The sequence below is a fragment of the Perna viridis genome, chromosome 9 (assembly GCF_037379345.1).
Source record: "Perna viridis isolate PV_CMFRI_1.1 ecotype Kerala chromosome 9, ASM3737934v1, whole genome shotgun sequence".
NCBI classification, from domain to species: Eukaryota; Metazoa; Mollusca; class Bivalvia; order Mytilida; family Mytilidae; genus Perna; species Perna viridis.
The window spans coordinates 21299581-21322362 of record NC_142453.1 but is presented as its reverse complement, the minus strand read 5'-3'; the positions used below and the strand labels follow the sequence as shown (position 1 = coordinate 21322362).

General features: G+C 31.3%; 1 protein-coding gene across 1 annotated transcript; it reads right to left on the bottom strand.

Moving 5' to 3' along the window:
- Positions 1 to 296: 296 nt before the first annotated feature.
- LOC148607301 (uncharacterized) lies at positions 297 to 21642 on the bottom strand. The gene is made up of 21 exons (XM_088545039.1): positions 21494 to 21642; positions 17968 to 18195; positions 17350 to 17379; positions 16743 to 16769; positions 15899 to 15910; positions 14589 to 15149; positions 14171 to 14206; positions 12449 to 12778; positions 10946 to 10993; positions 9931 to 10029; positions 8756 to 8818; positions 8306 to 8362; positions 7847 to 7912; positions 7365 to 7394; positions 6641 to 6685; positions 5508 to 5573; positions 5091 to 5153; positions 4900 to 4950; positions 2783 to 2899; positions 1316 to 1450; positions 297 to 555 (listed from the first exon to the last, which is right to left on the bottom strand). The coding sequence occupies exons 1-21, from the start codon at positions 21546 to 21548 to the stop codon at positions 494 to 496; spliced, it is 2181 nt and encodes a 726-aa protein (XP_088401165.1). The 5' UTR covers positions 21549 to 21642; the 3' UTR covers positions 297 to 493.
- Positions 21643 to 22782: the final 1140 nt, after the last annotated feature.

Below are 22782 nucleotides of genomic sequence, written 5' to 3'. Positions count from 1 at the left end.
TGTGCATGAAATTTAAAAAAAAATGTGCATAAAGGGCATCTTATTTCGATAATTCTCATTAACATGCATTTTAGCTGAACAATAAAAGTGCAGAAAATCACTTTAAGTCCTTTCTCGTTGTAAAAACACTAATTCAAGTAAACAGGTTGGAAAAGAAACAAACGGCGCTTAATATTTCTACTGGTCATTAATCTGATGAGCTGTGTGATTTGTTGCGTTTATACCAGAAGTTTCTATGTGTTTCTTTTGCAAAAAAAAAAAAAAAAAAACTTGCAGAAGAAAAAATAAAAATAGTGTAAAATGTTTAAACAGATTTATTACTGAATATCGATCACGACTATTTGACAAGCAAGAAATAATAATTAAATTCCAAGGCTCCAGCCTAGCGTACACGATCAAACGCGAAGATGTCACCAGTGATGAAATGTCCAGTATGAAATTGACATAAACACAGTTAATGAAGCTATAAAAATAAGCTAAGACGTTCCTCTTCCTATCTCCGACTTGGTGATGGCTTTGTTGGGGCGTTGCTCATTGGCTTTGTTGGGGCGTTTCCTACAATAAAACAAAACAGCATTACTTTCAGTTCTTAAATTTTTCTTAAATCGTCAAATGTTGATGATGTGGTTTAATTTGACACGAAAACTATTTATAGAATAATTAATTGGAAAGAGTACATAACCAAAATATGATCACGAGTGACGAACAACGCCTAGATTGTGTGGAGAATTTGTTCATGCACGAGTTACGTCTAAATGTATTCTAGGCACGAGTGATCATAATTTAGTTATTCAGGATAAACAACTGATTATCATATTTGTTCTATAGATTTCCTTAATATTCGTTGCTTTTTTGAACGTAAATATTAAATTTTGTAAATAGCGGATTGATATTCGTTTTGACGTTTTGGCGAAAGAAAGTGCGAGAGTGAAATTACCGAATTTATTTCACATTGTGAATTATCGAAAACTATTACACTGGGAACATTCATTAAATCTCTGCTATGTACATGATAAATAAAACAAGTTCTCCGTTGACATCATATCAAGTGCAGGTTTTAGACACGAAAAGCCTGTTATGAATTCAATTACAAAAAACGATAATATAGCCAGTTTTTTAAAACAAACTCGGTTTGTCTTACAATCTTAATGAAACACACTTAGGTCGCCAGAATTATGTTTTTAAATATACATTGTATAGGAAAAAAGATCAACCTTTAATGAAATAGGTATCTGTATTACTGCAATTGTGTAAAGTTTGTTACAGATAATTTTAATTTGGAAGAACATTTGTCTATAATAGTACTTGATCATACCTGAAGAGCATAGTCCACAGAACTTTCTACAGTTGTCTTCTCTAAACAATCGGTACAGTGCGTTTGTACAAAGATCTGCATCATACTCGTTACAATTGGCTATTCTGTCGACACATGGCACGGGGGAAGTATGCTCTGAAATCATGAAACCAAAACATTTTAAATATTTCACAAAAAACGTACCCATTTTTACTTAATCATACACTAGAACAAAAATCAAACAGATGAGTAATAATACCAAGCTAATTGTACGAAGGCAATAATGAAATTTTTCTGTTGTTTTGCATACGCTTTATATACGTTTTAGCATTGTTGTTTAAACACAATTGTAATTTCTTTTTGCCAAAATCTCATATGTGTGTTACACACTGTATAATTGACATTTCTAAATTACTAGTTTACATATTCATGTGGAAAGTTATTCAAACAAATTCACATAGAATAGAAACAAAATGTAATGTTGTAATAGGGTGAATACAGTACTTCTGGAACTCGTAATCAACAGATCAAATGTTGGTCATATATATATATATATATATATATATATATATATATATATATATATATATATATATATATATATATATATATGCAATAGTGTGCTGGATAACATCACAAAATAATATATCAGTTATCATTAATGTGTGAATATTTGTATAATCAAACTAACTTGTCTGCCAGTAAAGTCTCATTTATATTCCATTAAACAATTCATTAAATAATATAGTCAAACCTCGATAGCTCGAACTCCAAAGGACCATTAAAAAGTATTTGAGTTATCGGGAGTTCGAGAAATTGAAGTTCGTATATTTCCGGATTTCTTTCGTTGCCAGTCAGAGTTCGACTTTATCGTTAGAAATTGCTTACTTCCTCCGAAGTTGTGTTAGATGGTAGATCTTTTTCATTCGCTTTCGGAAGACTATGTTGATTTGTGGACATTAAAAATGCTGTGTTTTCTTTTAAAAACGTTCAGAGTGCGGGTTCATTGGTCAATAATTTGTTTTCATCCGATTTTCTGTCATGGTTTCATCATACCGACTTCAGAACGTTCTCGAACTTCAATCAGTTTTATGTTAAGATAAAAACTACCTAATCAGAGATGACTTATATATATATATATAAATATTACCTGTAATTAACTAAAATGACACTGATTCATGATAGGGTTTATGTTTTTCACAGCTTTTATTACCCAAGCTGAGAAAATGGCTGACGAGTTCGAGTTAGTGAGGGTTATTCTCTAAGATTTATTAATGAACGGACCGACTGGTCAGTTCGAGTTTTCGAGAAATCGAAGTTCGAGAAATCCAAGGTTATTTATATTGATTACATAGGAGAAAATTTTGGTACTTTGAATTGAGAAATCCCGGGTGTTCGAGCCATCCGATTTCGAGCGAGTGAAATTCGACTGTATCTAATATATGGAAACTGCTGTTTAAATATTATTTTAAACAAATAAATACTAACGATCACAGTATCCACAGTACGCCCTGCATCTGACAGAAGCCCATGGGTGATAAGTACTGTTGTCTGGGCAAATTTTAGATTTAAGGTATGGACGGCAGTTTATCAAATCTTTACATTCTGAAAAAAAAAATAAAGAAAATAAAGAAAATGTTAATTTCAAATTTCTTGATTGATTCGGAAGATGATGCATTTACATATACCAAAGAGACTATCCATATATATCATGATATGCACAATCACATCCCTTTGATTTGCCTATAAAAATGAAGATAAGTTCAATTTGAGGCAAAACAAAAATAAATAAATAACAAACGAAAAGGTAGGGTGCACTTTCATTTGCCAAATGGATTGAATACTTCAATAAGTACTCATGATTTCGTCAATATGTCCTACGCATGATTTTGTTATTATTCTATTATCAAGGTTACATTATTAAATCAGCACAAACAGTAACAAAAATTCGATAACATGCATCACTTTGGAAACGCATTTCCATCATGAAAGCTTTAATATTCTTTAGGCAAAACATTAACGAAAAAACTTTATTTTCAATTACAAGTTAAAAAGCCTGATGGAAATCTTTATTGTCAATTACCAGGTTTTATATGTGAGAAAGCCTGAAATAAATTTCCTATATCACTTATACACATATGTTTGAATATCTATTCAAAAGCGGGAAATAAACGCTTAGGCTTGAAGTATTTCTCCGTCTAAGAATTAAGCAAAATGTGTATAAGGTGTGCAACATGATGAAAAAATACACAGATATTTTATTGCATTATCCAAGTTATATACCTCACAACTTCAAGAAATTCCTGTCAAAGTGTTTGTAGACTTTGTGTTTTCGAGATGTTGATAGGTCAAATTTAGTTGAAATGCACTATGAAAAAAGTTCTTCCTTATATAAGCAGTCAAAAATATCTACGTCACCAATGCTTCAGGATAAATTTAAATAGCATAATAGTTCTCTAGATGTATTTGAATATGCTTGAGCAAAAAAGATCAAATTGAATATTATGATGCGCGACCCCATGTCTAATTATTACACAGAATGGTACTTAAATGCATCGAAAATAAAAAGCCAAATGGCACCTTGAATCGTCCCACAAGATTTTGAGGAATATTGGCAGTTCCCAATCGTAGAATCAAACAGTGAATTTGTTAGGGCACGGTCTCAGGTAAAGTACTCCTCCTGAGCATGTACCATAGTACCTACACTCGCCACAAGTAGCATAATCACCATCACCAAGCAAAGCACAATCTGATTTGGAATTCACGCATTCTACAGAAACAATCACCTATAATTGTTCATTCTTATATTAATTGAACTTTTTAGTTAACAAAAAACTCATCCTCGATTTCTTTCCATTTTGTTTGCTTTATAGATTTAGGGTTTCAGATTAGAATTTTTACATCAAGTTTATTTTTTAAAATAGTTTTACTTAAGGAGGTAGACCTAAAGTACGGGATACAACTCTTACAAATCATTGTAACGCTTGTAATTACCATTTTACATCAGTCTCATGTATGCATCAAAGTATCTTGGACTGATTTTATTCTGTTTCAAATGAAAGCTTGAAAAACTTTAATGAAATTGAATGTGATACAAAAACATCACTGATTTCATGAGTTATGTCCCTTACCGTCGATCTACCTCTTTTAGTGATTCATAATATATTTTATGAAAATTAAAAAAAACACAAATTTATTCTTGACAACCAAAAACGAAGAATATATGAAAATTTTATATTTATAAACTGACAATGTACACAAATGTTGAAGCGACAAAGACGCATTTTCTTAACAATATCCTAACAATTAAAGACACAATGTCTTTAAAATGATAATTTCATAACAGTTTTGTAAGTCACAAACTTTAACACTATAAGTAATTAATTAATGAAAACAAGCAAGCGATGCAGAGCAATACAGACAAATAAATGTTAACCAATGCCTTTTTGGGCTTTCCTGTATATTATTTCGTCGATCCGAAAACGTAGAACTGTGTCATTGCAGAAAAATAAATTAAGCAACATGTACTATTTAACACTAGTCTTTTTATTATCTATGGTGACAAGATTTATATGGGTTAGTTTTGACACGCGTTTTAGGCTTACCTCCGTTACTGGTACCATTATAAGTTGTGTTATCATTTAAATTTGGCAATTCTGAAATAAAAAAAAATAATTGAGATATAGTTATAAAGTTTTGATATTAATTAAAGCACTATTTAGACACTATTTGATTGTATCTTAATTTTGTGTTAAATTCATTAATTCATAAAAAAAGAAAAAAAAAGTATGCCTACGGTCAACGCTGCCGGCAGGTGTTTTGCCATTTCCAGTGACAGGGTTTACTGTTGTTTCTCCTCCTAAAATAAAACATTTATATATTTAAGAAATGTTGGTAGTAGATAATTTGAAAAAAAAATTATTCTTGATTACAAATGTACTAATATAAATTAAAAAAAAAATGATTCGAATATGTAATTAATTTGACCACACAGTTTGGAGTTGTAATGCCACACATTAAGAAAATGAAATACTCTAAACCACAAATTGATTTATTAGCGGATACCGTACTCACAAAAAAGCGAGAGGAAATTGCCAATCTCGTGTTGATTTAGTCATTCCCTAAATAGTGATTAAAATTTGTCTAACGTAAGGGAACACATAGTCCCCTCATGTCCCGAATTATATTTGTAAATGAAATCAAAGACAATTACCCAAAGGTACACCTGTTTTTGGTTCTGTTCCTGTTACAGCTCCAGTGCCATTGTTAGACCCATTTCCTGAAAAAAAATACGTAAAAATATATGATTTATCAATTGGCATTACCCTGCTTAACAAAACAAAAAGCAATAGCGTCTACTAAATTTTCTGTTGTTTGTTGTATGAATGCATTCGGTGCTTTATTTTTACTTGTATCTTACTCAACTTTTGTTTTTTTCCAAATCTTTAGGATAACAACCTATTGGTTGACTCTTCATTATTTTATAGTTCATAAAACAACTTAAAAAAAAATAAAAATAAAAAAAAAAACTCACGGATTAGAAATGAACAATATCTACAGTTAACCAGCAACGTTCATGTTTAACAATGAACTTTAGTAGAATAATATCATGAAAACTCAAAGATCGAAAGAACAGTGAGAACAAAATATTGTCATAAAAAGGAACAAAGCAAGTGTATCAATAATTTACACACAGGGGGTATCAACAAAAGAGCAAAATGTGGATATAAACAATAAATACTTACAGTGCATCCATTATGAACACAGAGTGGGTATCAAAAAATGAACACTTTGAGTGCATCAACCATGAGCACACAGTGACTATTAACAATGAACACTTACAGTGTATTAACCATGAGCACACAGTGGGTATCATCAATAAGCACTTACAGTGTATCAATCATGAACACAAAGTAAGTATCAATGACACAAATTCACAGTATATTAGACATGAGCACACAGTGGGCATCAGCAATGAACACGAGAAGGCTATCAACAGCCAGCATATAGAGGGAAAAAATTACGAACACAAGGACGGTATAGACAATAAAAACCAAGGTGTCAACAATGGGCATAAAAGTATCACAAATGAGCATTAAGGTGTAATAATGAGCATAAAAGTATCACCAATGAACACTTAGGTATCAACAATGAACATACAAATTTCAACAATGAACACCAAGGTACCAATAATGAGCACAAGAACGGTTTTAACAAAGAGCATAAGGGAGACATAAACAATGAGCACAAACAGGCATTAACGATGTAACCAGTAAATCATTTCAACAATAAATGGTAAGAAGATGAGGAGAGAAATATATAATATACAAATAAAAACATTTTTACCGTTGCCACCAGTTCCCCCAGTTCCTGGTCCACTGTTTGTTGGGGCTACAAAAAAAATCGTTATCTTTATCTAAAATAACAAACGCGTTTTTGAAGGCTTGGAGACTGAAATAGAAGGTTTAAATCTTCCAATGTCAATATAAATTTGCGTTTAAAATAATAAACTTTCCGAGCTTAAGTTTACCCTGCATTTTGCCTATAAATGATTTGCTTTATTTGTTTTCGAATGGTCAGGTCATTCCATTGCAATTTTAGAAACTGATTTTTTTTTCGTTGTTGTGTTGTGCTTATCATTTAGTTGGAAATACCATTTGATATAAAAGTAGCAAGTTATATTATATACGGTCAACGATATTACAGATTCCAAGTGATCCGACCAAATAAAATGTACTTTGAAGAGCATAATTTTTGTCCATATAGTAAATCATTTTCATTTATCGACAACTTTGCAATTTACGTTTTTGTTATCTCTAAAAATATACGGTAAATTCAGAAATAGAACGTGCAATCCTTCCAAGTCGGGGTTTTCAGTCCATATTTGCTCCTTGAAGAAGCGGAGGTGGACTCAAAACCCTAACTTGGAAGGACGGAACGTGCATAGAATTGCGATTTTGTCCTTAATTGATTTTTATATTTTGCGACTTCCAACGTTTAGTAATAATCAAAACATTGCAATAATCACTAAATTTACCGTAATTTTGCTAGGATTGCACAACTAACTTACCTGTTGGTCCAGTACCGGAGTTGGGAGCAGCTTCATTTTGAAAAAGGAGAGCAACATTTTGTGTTAGTATAAATTACCGTTATCAAATCATAAAAGAACAGACTAATTAAAAAAGTTCCACCAATTCCTCATTACAAACACAACTATCTTTTTTATGCAGAAGTGTAAAAAAGGATTAGTTCGTCAGGTAACCAAGATCTAATATGGCAGACTTAGAAAACCCATTTTTGTATATTGTGTTCCCTTACTAGTGTATTGAAGGGAAAACAATACATCTTGATGGGAATCCGACAGACAACGATCATAAATACCCAACGATATGTAGCCCGAAAATACTTTTTCTACAACTACAACATGGAGTCTCCTGTTTAGAACTAAGTAAGCGGTTTACATTTTATACTATATTTACATTTTTGCAAAGTGTCACTTTGCTAAAATCTGTATACAATTTGAAATAAATTTCTTTCATTAAAGATAACAACCTGATGGTGCACCAGTATTTGGTTCTGTACCGGTAACTGCCCCTGTTCCATTATTTGATCCTGTTCCTAGAAATGTAGGTATAGGTACAAATGCTTTGTAAAATATTTCAAGTTTAATTATAGCATAATTGATGATTCGATATGATGCATTAACAGTAATTTCATATTTCATATCTTAGTACCGTTAGTGATAGCAATTTTTAAGGAAAGTACAAACGGCACTTTAATCGTGTAAAACTTAATATTACTTAATATCTTGTAACTTACAATTTGCCAACAAAAACCTCGCATCAATAAGTTTTGTTAAGATTTGTTATAGAATAATTGCATATATAATTACATATATTTTAACAATTCCTTTCTCAGACGAAAGAACAAATTATCCCGATTTTATTAAGGCATACATTTATTTATATTCTGCCAATCATATGCGTGAAAAAAAGTGCAAATGAAGTTAACCTGTGTTGCCGGCTGTGTTGGTATTATTTCCTGCTGGCTTGGTTGGTACTGGCACAGCTATAATAAAAAAAATAATTAATATTCTTACATAAAGAGAAATTTTGGTTTGGAGCTAAAATTCTGCATTTATCAAATCTATCTTTTCAATTTCTCCATTCAAATTTTCTTTTCATTCATACGTAATTCTTATTTCAAATCCCCATCGTACCATATAACCGAAGTTTACCATACACAAGTGCTATAGCTACTGTAAACGTTCTTATTTTTCGCTATTTTTGCGGTGGACAGAAAATTGCGAAAAAAAGTACTCGTGAAATTAATTTTTAACTCTAAATGACGCTGATAATTTTTTTCTTGAACCCGCAAATATGTTCACCTGACAGAATGACACAATCTTGAAGATTAATACATTTGCAGTACACCATAGAACATGTACATTTATTCCGTTACCTGTTGATCCTTTGTTTGGTTCGGTTCCTGTGACTGCTCCAGTTCCATTATTTTTTTCTGTTCCTGTAAAATATATTTTTATCACAATTTTAACAACTTTGTTTGAACAGATTGGGCCAATTAAAAACTTGTTTGCACATTTGAATATACAAAAGTAGGAAACAAAAATGAGTCGACACTACGGTACATTACACTGAACATTAACTCACAAGCGATGGTTTTGAAGAATATTTGTTTATGCCCCGAAACATCGTTTAACGGTCAAAATTCACTATAGACGCTGCAGCCAGTCCTCTCAGAAAATGCAAGAATCTTGCAAAGTAAGGAAAAAGTGAATAATTTTATGTTACGTTATCCGATTCCTAAACGAAGTTTGATTTGAACAATGTCCGAGAACTCTGAAAGACTTGTCTGCAGCGGTAAGTAAGAGAGGAAACGAACATCTGCCGCTGTGTGGAGCTTGTTTTAGGTGCAGTGAAACCTGTTTCAAGCATATAGCTTTTGGGTTAAGGAAGGCGTTACAAACGAAGCGAAATAAATGGTATGAACAATGCAAATAACACATGTATATAATAATGTAAAAAAACTAATCGCACAACAAAGGGAATTTTAGACTATTGAAAAAAAAAATAATAAAAAATAATAATAAAAATAAATAAATAAGTAAATGAATAAATAAAATTTCATGAGTTTTCTAGAAAACACTTTGAACTAAGGGATTCGGTCTGGGCAATTGTTTCTGCTTCTAGCAAAACACCAGCCACACCACTTGTTTAAGATCAAGTACGATTAAGAGATGTAAACTCGAAAAGTGAGTTGTTGTGTTGAATAAGACTGTGTTATTGCAATCAAGCTGTGCAGGCGACCTCAGAATAGAATTATCACAAACACCGTGAAAATGAAGAACTCATTTTAGTTTCGCTCTTTTTGCGAGTCAGATAAGCTGGGAAAAAGTATCAACAAAATTGGTTTTTAACACTTTAAAACACTTAGTATTCGTTGAAATCCACGCTTTTTGACACCCACAAATATACTCGATTGACAGAATCAAAAATTTAGCAACTGCAACAATTGATTCGTTGTAAGTCTATGAAAAGCTGCAAAATCCAAAATAACAATTGATAAATTGCTGAATCCCTTCTACCAAGAGGATGAAAAAGGGACAATACATTTACCATTTGTGACGGGAGCTGTTGTGACTGGCTCGGCAGTAACTCCTCCTGTTACTGGTCCTGCAGATGGTGGATTCACTGATACTGGAACTGGCGTGGAACCTTAATAATGATGAACTTATTATATGAGTGCACTGAGATAAAACCCATGACCCTCAAAATCATCAAATCAAATACGATTACGAAGTATCCTTATACCTTTGTACTTTTCCTTTTATACTCATTTAAGTGGAATTTTGTATTTTTTTTTTAAATTCAAAGTAAAAAGGGAAAAGTTTCATAAAAAGGTACTATATGTGAATGTCACCTTCTCTTATAACTCATCTTCTTAATGGAATAATAAGATATACGTAAAAATTGTCTTTATAATATTCTCGTTTCGGTGGAAGCACACGCGATATTTTGGAGTCCCTATTGTAACTAGAAAAAAACACGAGTAACAATTCCGATCTTGAAGAAAGAATTTAGATTTCTTAGCACCTTCTGATAGACACATCTACTACGAATACAGTGAAACCTGTCGTAACCGAACAGTGAATAATTGGAAACCCCCTCTAAACCAGATATCCTTTAAAACCCGTTCAGTTTAGGGAGGTTTCACTGTATGGTCTTACGTAGCTGTCTTTGTAAGAATCATGCAAAATCTGAGGAATATGATACACCCCCAAAGAAAGGTAAGTCATTTTTTATTTTTTTTATTTATTTGTTTTATGGGTCTTTATTATAAAATTTGTAATTATTCATTCATATATACAATCTATTAAGATATACATGTAATGAATATTTAAAATCCAATAGATTCTATTGTATTTGAGTGTCATTTACAGACTTATCTTTTTCATTTTTGAGATCTACAGTGTTTTCTATATAATCTCCTAAGAACACGGGTTATATGAAACACCAAATGTTAATTTCTGTTAACTATGGCATTTCAAACAAAATATAAAAATAATAATATGTAAGCTTTCTACCCATGAATCACATTTTGCATGATTCTTAGCTTGAGTTGTATTCATACCTTTATTTGGTTCGGTTCCTGTTATTGCTCCTGTTTCATTCTTTGTTCCTGTTCGTATAATAACAATTTTATTAGAAGTATAGTTTGAAATACATTGCTTGATTGTATTATTTGTCATCAAATCGTAGTAAAATACAAAATTTTAGCATTGTGTGCTTTATATTTCATGAAAACAAAATTAACACAATGTAATAATGTTATTTCGTAAGGTTTTCCGTATTGGCTTAGTTATTGGTCCGAGCCTAGCCATATGGAGTACGACTCTAATAACTAACTAATAACTCAGCCAATATGGAAAACTGAACGCAAGTACTCACTTATTGACTGAATAGTCCAATAAATCATATTGGCCTAGGCTAGTATGGATTTTATCGTATGACGTAGTTCACGGGTAAAAGTCGAATTGGACGGCTAAATCGCGTACTGGCGCACTTTTGTATTGGCAGTTGTATTCATATTGAGGCTAATATTCGAACGTTTGTCTATATTAAAAATATTGTGTATCTACAAAGTTGACTGACGATATGGGTCTCGATCCCAGTTACTATTTACTATGGTGATAATACTCTGCTTTGACAGACCACTGACTACCATAAAAACTATTTTATTAAAATAATTTCCCATCATTTGATAGATTGTCCATGAAGAAACCTGGAGAATCCTATGGTATTGGCTGCACATAATATTCAACCATTTGTTTTTTCCTCAATTTAATTTTAAACATTGTATTGTATAACATTAATCTTGGGGTTTTTTTTTATTAAAAGAGGATGACGATTGGTTAAAGCTTCCCTTCAAATCAACTTAACTATGTGCAGATCAGAAATAGAGAATGAATTCCAATTAATTTTAAACTCTCTGTGCTTTCAATTAAATTCACTTATTTCCCTTATTTCCCTTATTTGATCTTTTTTTAAAATAAAATTTGGGATGTGCCACCTGGAGCTCCTGGAGGCTTTCGTTGACACCCTCTTGAATATTGAGTAAAACTAGTCACAATCAGTTTGATTCTAAATACCGAAATGGTAATGTATTTCCATATCAGTAAGATTTTGTGGACTGTTTATTCTTAAACATCAACTGCCGAAAAAAAAACATACAGTACATATGAAAAAATGTCAATTTGTGCCATTACTTGCCTTGTGTTATTATATCCAGTTAAACCAAAAATTATGTTCTACTATTTGTGACAGGGCCTTTTGTGACCCATTTGTAAATAGGTCTTCCTGTTGTTGATTCAGTTGTTGTCGATTCAATCGTTAATAATTTTTTTCATTACTTGACACAAATTGAGTTTAAAAAGTTCAAGAATAGGCAATTATGCGTATGATTCCCACCCCCTCAAACAAAACAAAACAAAATAAAAAAAAAAGATCGTTGATAAACAAAATAAAACATATATACATGTATATAGACAGTTAATCATTGGATTGCGACAATCGAAACAATTAAATGTTGAACTTTTTAGATAATTTTTTATTATCATATAAGTAAGTACGCTACCTGATGAATTTGTAGCTGGTTTTGGTGTTGTTGGTTCTGGAGTTGTTGGTTCAGCTGTTGTAGGCTCAGGTGTGGTAGGTTCCGGTGTTGTTGGCTCAGGTGTAGTTGGCTCAGGGGTAGTTGGCTCAGGTGTTGTTGGCTCTGGTGTAGTTGGCTCTGGGGTTGTTGGTTCAGGTGTTGTTGGTTCAGGTGTTGTTGGCTCAGGTGTTGTTGGCTCAGGTGTAGTTGGCTCAGGTGTTGTTGGCTCTGGTGTAGTTGGCTCTGGGGTTGTTGGCTCTGGGGTTGTTGGTGCAGGTGTTGGGGCTGGAGTTGTTGTTGTAGTTGTTGGTTCTGAATTTTTAGAATGGATTATTATAAATAACTATGGTGCGGTGTTAATTTTGTTTTATTAACTTTTGACTTTGTTTTATTGTTTCTGGCATATTTGAACACTATAACGGGCGTATAACTGAAAGAACGAAACATCAATGACATATCAATTTATAATATGCAGTCTGAATGTCAAATCTCGATGATTGCATGATTTTTGAAGAAGTGGAATAGATGCTGGTGTTGATATATACATCGAGAATAAGTGATGTTATATGTCTTTTCAAAATTTAAACAAATATTTCAAATTGTCTAATATACTGTCTGTTAACCCTAACTGCAAAAAAGATGAATATTTTATTTCATAAATTTTGATTTCCAAAAATTTATATTTCTGTTTTTTTTTCAATGATTCAACCAATATTATGATAATTTCACTCTACATATTGTCAGACACATCCATTTTGTTTACTAGAATTTAATCATTACATTTTAGGGCAAACAGAATACTCTACTACCAATATGTACCCTTTGACCGTTCATTTTTGGTTCAATGGGGCTAACAATATTTTCAAACTAATGCAGGGTTAAAAAAATAATATAAAATAAATAAATAAATAAAATTGGAATTATGCAAGAATGCAAAAAATATACTTTGGTAAGTTCTGATATACTTAGCATTTTATGAATATAGAAAAAAGCTTATTTGGTGCATTCAGTTAAAGATACTCTATGTTAATGATCAGTATTACAAAAAAAAAAAAAAAGAAAAGACAATAAATGGTAATACATTGCATTCTAAAAACTAAATTTTAAAATTAAAATAATCTTAAATATCTACTGCCCAGTAAATTGTTTGGGCAATAAAATGTGTTATTATTATACATTTTTTATAGATAACAATTGTATACCGAATAGTCCAAATGTAAAAAAAAAACTAATAATATACACTGTGGCATAAATTCTGTAATTTCACTCTCGAACTTTCTCCCTTCAAAAGTCACACAATTTCACAAACCGAATATCAATCGGAGGAACATATAATTTAAACGGAGGATTTCTCTATAATTAATAGGATATTCAATTGATTATCGTGAATACCAAAATATCACCATTCGTGCAAAGAACGGATTACGATTTAACTCATGCGTGGAACAAGTTCCGCACACTCGTTTAATCTAGGCGTTATTCGTCCTTCGTGATTTTATTTTAATTATTCACTTTTCCAATTAATTATCCTATTAATCATTTAAGTAATGTAATGACTACAATTGATATTGAGACTAACGTTCCATATTTTTTTGTTTTTGAAGATTTTTTTTTTTTTGATTTTTTGATGTTTGAAAAAAAAGACTTATTGGTAACAGCTGAAAATGTAAATTCTACTGCAATTGAAATCGTTTTTCAACTTACCAGGTGTTGTTGTTGGAGGTGCAGGTGTTGTTTGTTCTGAAATTAGGGGAGAAACATATTTGAAGGAGTAATCAAGTGAACCAAGATTCTAGCGGAAATCAAAATAATTTATTCCAAGGACCACACACACACACACACACACACACACACACACACACACACACACACCACAAATAAAACATAAAGAACATGAGCAACTCAAATGTCTTAAACAAATCTGAAACAAATTGCTGTGAGACAATATCATTTCTGCATAATCAACATATATTAAAATGTATTAAATTCAGAAAAGGTAATACAACTGATCAGAAAATAAATAATTACAATTTATTCACATATACATGGATGTATTAAACCATGGACTATGCACATGATTTAGATTTTTATGAACACATCAAATTATACATGTAATACATACCGATAATGCATGCAAATTCATGAATTGTTCCATATACTTTAGAAAGAGCGTTGAAGTCATCAACATTGAGGACAAATCCGGATCCAGATGCGATTCCATTCAATTCGTTGTTATCAACACCACTGCCAATTCCAATTGCAATAATTATAACCCCTTGCTGTTTAAGTGCTTGAGCTTCCGCCAGTGTCTTTGCTGGATCAGTTGATTTTCCGTCGGTTATTACAACAAGTACGTTTTTAGCATCTGGTCTGTCTCCAGCGGCAGTGGTGAAACTGTTAGATCCAGCATACTTAAGCGCTGCACTAGTGTAAGTACCTCCTGCCGGATAAGGGATGCGATTGACTGCATTTATAATAGATGCTTCGCTTGTGAATTGGTTCAAGTTAAATGCATTTTCTGGTTGGTTGGAATACATCACAACGCTAATTTGAGCATCGTCAGGTCCAATGACAAAACGTGATAGAGACTGGGAGATGAAGGTTTTTTCTTTGTTGAAGTTTGGAAGCTCGACAGATCCAGAGGCATCCAGAAGGAACACAAGATCTACCTTATCATGACATACTGTACGAAAAGACATTAACTTTTACATGTTACTTGTACATATAATAGTTATATTTATCACACACTGCCATATTCAGCTTTGTGTAAGCTGATATACTTGAAGCATAATGGCGATTGAATGATTAATGATAGGAATAAGACATACAAGTAAAATATTTATTCGGTATTAACTTAACGTAGAATATTTAAATATTATTTGTTAACAATAACTTCACATTTTAATTATTGACACAAGATTTCTGATTAAACTACGATGAACCAAGCAGTAAGTATCGGTATTTGTACATTTAAGAATCATGGAAATTCTGTAAAATGCGGAATCTTAGGAAGTGGAAATCTATACAGTAAAGACTAACAAAGCATATTATTAATATACTCGACGATAAATATATAATGTAATTTTTCTACAACAAATTGGTAAAAACACATAGTAGAGAATATCCCGAAATATTTTGAAAACAATGAATCATATTCCTGTAATATTTGATTTGATGGATATACAAATCGGTGTCCGTTTTCAATGCATTCAACAGTTGCCATTGGAATAAAATAAAAGATAGAAAGACACTAAAAAGAACAGTATTAAGCATTCAGTGTATGCGTGCAGTAAAATTATCCTTTTGATAGAAGAAACGTTTAGTATTTGTATTGTGAAAAGCATCGACAAGAAAAAAAAACATAAACCAAACAAACAAACAAACAAATCAGTTTCTTCATAAAATCTTGTCTTGAACGCATAAGATACTTACACGGAAGTTGTACTAAAATAAAAAGAATATGCATATCATTCCAATAGAACTAAGCACGACACAACTGACCTATTCCATTTTCCTTTTTGTACAGATAGATAGAACAATATCTTTAAAATCAGGAAATCAATTAAGTCAGATCAGAGTTATGCATGTAATAAAATTCAATAATCATATTGTTATTGATATGGCGCCAAAAGTGAGCGGAATATACATTACCCATTGAAATTCAACTCGCATTTTTGTCTTCAAGCATTTGAAAATTATTGAGTAAAGTTCTTTGTAAAGGTATGACATTCCTATTCTATTATATATGGTAACTGGAAATTTCTTGAAGGGGGTTAAAACGAGAAACAAGAAATCAGTTCAAAAATTGTTTGAAAAACACATTAAAAAAAAAACGAAACACAAGAATTAAGGGGAAAAGAATTACACGAACAAAATATTCCGAATGAATTGTGTTGATAACTTATCTATACATAATACAAAATTGAAAATGCATATGTTTTTGAGATTTTACGGCAAGGATAAATAATTCTATTTTGGTAATTGGAATGGGGAATAGGGAAGTGATTGGTGTAGATAGAAATAGTATACCTTTCCAGCTGTAATATTTTTGAAACAATTTGGAAAATGCAGATAAATTTGTTCTTAATTTATATTTTATTTGTTTATGTTTAAGCGATATAATTTGTCTCCAAATTGAAAATATATCTTGTTTCCGCAGACTTGAAGATTAAGAATATTTAATTGTATGGTGTCGAAACTTTATAATATAAATGGAAATGACATCGAAACTAACATGAAAAATAATAAAAAATAAATAAATAAATAAATAACCTACCTGTGCAGTTAGCAATATGAGTTTTTACTGCAAATAAAATACATGATTTCTTTAAGTTGTTTATATGACTATTTCCTGTCAATCATCAAGACTCGGTAAACGTATGACATTTTTTGAATTCGAAAAAGAATATTTTGTTTTCTTATAATATTTAAGTAAGTACCATTATGTGTTATAATGAGGCATTGGGTGTTATATCATAATTCTCAATTTGTTTTATTTTTGCCTCAAATATATTCAATACATTTCGAAAACAACTGAAATGCTATTTAAATTTATCTTGAAGCATCTGTAACATAGATATCCTTTGACTGATTTTAAGGAAAAAAAAGTGCAGATAAATTTTCTCGACGTTTTCTACAGTGCATTAAAAAAATGACATGTCAATATTTTAAAAGGCATTTTTTTTTCAAACACTTATGGTTATCAGTAAATACAGTGAAGTCCATATTTTTTTTCACATGCCGCACCTTATACACATTTTCCTGATTCTTAGACGGAGAAATACTTAAATGAATAAAATATGTTCATACATTTCTGCATGACTTGTGCATAAGATTCATATGAAATAGTGAAAAGATTACGAACCTTAATTACATGTACTTACACATTTTTTCGGGTGTTTCATTTCCGAATTCTGAAGAAAAAAAGAATCGTTTAATGATTGTTTTCAATAGATGTCGATACAAGGCGTTTCAACATCTACTAAAAATGAAATGGTTCAATCGCTTTAAGTACACATTTGATTGCAATTCAGTTTGAGGAGACGTTATTAACATTGTAATTTTAAATACAATTTCATCATAGAAAAATTCATAGATTTTCGTCTAGTTTTATCTGAAATTTGGGGTTTGGCAGGATAATTTCTTTTATATAGTTTATCAATTTTAGTGACAAATGCTATCTTTTTGAAAGACGGTGACATAAATTGGGTGAAATATAAAAAGGAAAGATTTTTGGGATGGGGAAAAACAGTTTGGGGGGGGATGATGATCTAAAATATTTTTTATTTTGGCCTTAGGTATATAAAAGCAACCAAATATTTATACTACAGTTTTAAAGAAGTTATGGTAAAAAGAAACTCCCTTTTTCATCATGAAATTGTAAAAATATAGTGCACCATCATATTGTATTAATCTTGTACGCACGTCTGCAAGTTAATAACTGATCATATATTCAAGTTCATTATGCATTGAAAATGAATAATAATTTTCTATGTACTTACGAATAACGTTTTCATATACGTTTCCATCAGCGCTAGAACCTATGCTGAGGCATCCGAGTTGCCTATAAAGCTCTACAAGCTTAGCCGCTTGGGCAACACTCAGTGGCCTATCTGTTGCCTTTGGTTCCTGTGTTGTTGTTGCATTTTTTCCATTATTTGGGAACAAAAACATTGGCCCATTGCCACTAGCTGAAGCGGCAGATCCGACACCAGTGTTTCTTCTATCGACTTGGATAAATAAGATTTTATTATCATTATTTAAAAATTTTGCAATGATAATTGAACACAAAGGCAGTATTGTCAATTAATGCCTTAAAATGCATGCAAGAACTCGTACTGTGGCGTTTTGCTCCTGTCTATTTATAAATTAAGAATCAGGTTTCACAAATATGAATGATATTCAGAAAACACCTAATGATAGATTTTTTTATATATACCCAACAGCTCATTTTTCGGTTTAATATATATATATTTCAGATTTACACTTTTTTACACATAGATTCTACCTTACAACTGAATAAATGGTGTAAAATGGTATGTCGAAAAAATAAACGTTCATTTCAACAACCCCGGAATAGGCAAAATTACGGTATAATTAAGGGGGTAGACCTATGGTAAACGTAACAACTCTCAAAAATCATTGGAACGTTTGTATAAAACTTTTTCCATAGCTCTCATGTAAGTATCTAAGTAACTTTGATTGATTTTATTCTGCTTCGAATGCAATCTGAAGGGGCATTGGTGAAATTGAACATGTTAACATGTCACTAATTTCAAGAGTTATGTCCCATACCTAAGGTCTACCTCCTTAATATACCTAAATAAGACAGGGCACATTAATGATAAGAACCATTTATCATCCAAACAAATATTAATGTAAAGATATCTCAATTAATTATAATTGATTTAAGAAGTTTTAAAATGTTCGTCACCAGGAAATAACAACAACCAAGAAAAAAATAGTTTGATCTCTTTTGTCTACAAGATTATACAACTGATTAAATTGATGCTACTGCAATACAATATATATAAAAATTATAAAACTTAAATGTTTGCGCCTTCTGCTCGTATAACGTTGGGATCCTAACCAACAACATCTATCTAAAAATACCCATAACTGTGTTGTTAAAACATTCAACTTTAAACATATAAAAAATGATGTAAAAAAGACAAAAACAAAAACAAAAAATAAGTGTAATTATTATTTTCATTATCAATCATTTATTTATTTGTTTATTTATTTAACTATTCATTTATATATTCATCTTTTATTTATCACCATTATGTTCTATTGCATAACAATTGGCAGCAATGCCATCTTATAATATTAATACACTGACGTGACTTTTACCATCTAATAAGAATTGACCCGAATGTTAAGTCAGGTTCTGATATTTCAGACCAATGCTTGCGATAAGGATATACAAGTCATGGGTTATCTATAACTTTGTTACATGTTCTTATATTAACCTTAGTCATCACCTGTCCAACTCATGTCCAGAATTATCTTAATCTTTGTTTCTAGTTAAAATCTAATTTTGGGTCAGCTACCTTTTAGTATTTTAGTATTTAACAAATTTCAATAGCATTTGACAATGAGTAATCTTCCTATATGCAGCATACACAATCTTTCACTCCATAAAGAAAATTACTCCTTCCTTAAAGACGAAACACTTTCTATCGGACACCTAATTTATTTGCATTAATATAACACATTTAAATAAATTTAATTTCGAATAAATTATTTTAAAACCTTAATCACTTACACACTTTTTCTAAATACAAGTTAGTTATGAACACTTTTAGACAGCTTACACATTGTCTATTTAACATTCCTTCCATGACATAAAAGATAATTTCCCTTTTTAACATTTTTCCTATTACACAGTGACAACTGTTTATACCGAACCTTTAATAATCCGAAAACTTGTCTAAATCAGTCCAAAAGGGGCTTGGTTTAGACTAAATTTACTGTACATACAATTTGTTTTATCCTTGTAAAATCCATTACATACACCAGGAAAATTGTTTTACTATATTAAAGAACGCTAAAAAAATGACAAAAGAATTGTTATCCTCCGTATTCAGACGCGCACATGCACATGCATTGTCGTTACGATTGGTATTGTGCCCTTTTTATTTTTAAAAATATAACGTGTTAAGTCTTTATTTTATTTTATTAAGCTTTGTCTGCCTTTCAAGATAAACGTGTTATAGAGTTCTGTTTTAAGTGTAATTACATTACTTCGTTTGAAGTGCTCTAGTGCTAATTTCATACATGTACAAACCGACATAGGTTTATAGTATGACCTAATGACATTTTGCAACACCTATCAATATCTTTGATCTTTGATACAATCGAATGTGACAAGGCACATTGTATTACGTTAACTTAGGTACGTCAATGTCCTCCATATAGATGCCATTGGATGAATGAACATTAAGGAGTAATTAAGGGAACCAAGGTTATAGCGGTAATCAAAAGAATGTAATCCAGGGACAAAGACCAGACATGGAAAACAGACATACACAGCAAAGAACATAAAGTAACTAAAATCATACATACAAAGTAACAAAAGCAAATGAGCAACTCGGACTCCACTAAAACTGGGAGCATGGACCAGATGCACCGGTAGGGTAAGCATCCTCTGCTTCTCTAGAAACACCCATAGAGTTGCTCATAAAAAGTCAAGTCCGGTGTAGACAAACGAGGAAAGGAAAACTATGACCCGTTCAATAAATCAGTTTTCGTGGTGCAGATGGATACACCATAACGATCCACGAGTTCATGATGACGACCATTAAGAATAGATTGTGTGTTTTGAAAAAAAAAATGATTGAGCAAAATTAATCACACATTTAAAACTGTTTCGTTAATTTCAAATACCACAAGGCACTCATTGATATAAATGAAATAATAAAACAAATAAATTGAGTATAGTTCAAAATTTGACACGTAAATGTGTATGGATACAATATTATTCAATTACCTCTTGCTAAACAATACACAAAACACTGAGAAACATTACTAGACTTTGCTTAAAAATGGCCGGTAAATCCCAAATCTGTCAATATGGACACTGAATAGAAGTCCAATGGTAAAACAAAATATCAATATACACTTCATATAGACATGTATACCAGAACAATCAGTTGAATAGTTGAAACATTTTACGTTCATAACGTAATAAGCTGCCCAAGAGAACATTATAAGTAAAGGGTGTATTACTACGTACACGTGCAAAAATATTTTGGTATATATATATATATATATACACATGATAACACTATTCTTCCTTAAGTTATGGGAAATTTATATGGTAGGCACTACGAAACTGTGTTCAGGTAGTGATTATTTCAAATAAGTTCAAAACAGTCTTGTAAAAACATGTCAAATATATTTAGCTTGAACATTACATATATATGCACTTATAGCAACAAAATATGTCAAGCTCTGGTTTTCGAATGAATTACTTAATTTCTATTATTCGCGTTTCTTTTCCGCTATTTAACAACTAATATCTACCTGATCTGGAAAATCCAGTGGAAACACAAATGAGCAACAGAAAGGCACTGTACATCTTGAAAATAATTTACAAAGTGATTGATGTGATCAGAAATTCTGTTTTTATCTTTATAGATCCACGTACGATAAAGGTTACGTGTGAACCTGACCAGGTGAACTATTCTGTCTTATGGAGTACTAAGGTAGCGAACTGTATTGGAATAGTCTGTTCTGTGTCACCAAGGTCAATTTTAACCACCCTAATTTTCTAGGTCAAGATTGCGAAGTGTGTCCTACCATGATTCCATTTTAAGGGCAAAAACTTTGGTCATTACTTTGAATATAAGTTCAAGTATTTCTGTTGATTATAGGAAAATTATATGAAGCTTACAATGGTAGGTATAATCAGGTAAGGATTTGTCGAATAATTAAAAGAGATCGGCAATAATAGTGCAAGCGATGCAATTAAAACTTTAAAGTACTTGCAAAGTGTATCAGAAACCTGAAACACGTATATGGTATCAGTTTTTGCATACGAATTCGTCAAAACTAGGGTTTCTTCCTTTTACCACATATTTGACTGTGTACACTTAAAGTGAAAAATGAATTGACTAAATTGTACTAAAAACTAGAATTGTAATGATAAATCAAAAACACTTTTGCATTTATTAACTCCTTACAGTGGCATATAAGTTGTGGAAATATATCTAACATTTATTTTACTTGCAGAAAATGAAAATTCTTCAAAAACGAGTCAAGTAACATAATATCTCTAAATGTTGGGCATTTGCTTCTTTTGATATTACAAGGATAGTAAAGTGTTCAATATAGTATGTGCAACCATGTATCATTAATATGGTTCAATATTATAAAAGTAAAAGAAAAACTTTTTTTTCTGTCTTAATTTCTTTCCGCTTTTAGAGTCCTCCATATTCCAAGATTGTGTATATTCGTTTGCTTTTGTTTTATGTACGACTATTTTGGTTATTTCATGTTCTTTGTTGTGTGTCTGTTTTTGCTCGAATATTAGTTCCATTAATTTGACAGTTTACCTCGTTGAAGCGTGTTTTTGTTTTTCACTTTTGTTATGTTGTATACGGTGTAATTTATCTTTCGTCAAATTAGATTATTATGAGAACGCTTACACCAAAATCTAATTTAGCAATTTAAAGAAAACGATTGATTGAATAAATAAATAATAAAACAAACAGGAAAACAAAACACAAGAAAACACAAAACAAACACAAAACAAACAAACAAACAAACAAAACAAACAAACAAAAAACAAAAACAAAAACAAACGAAACAAA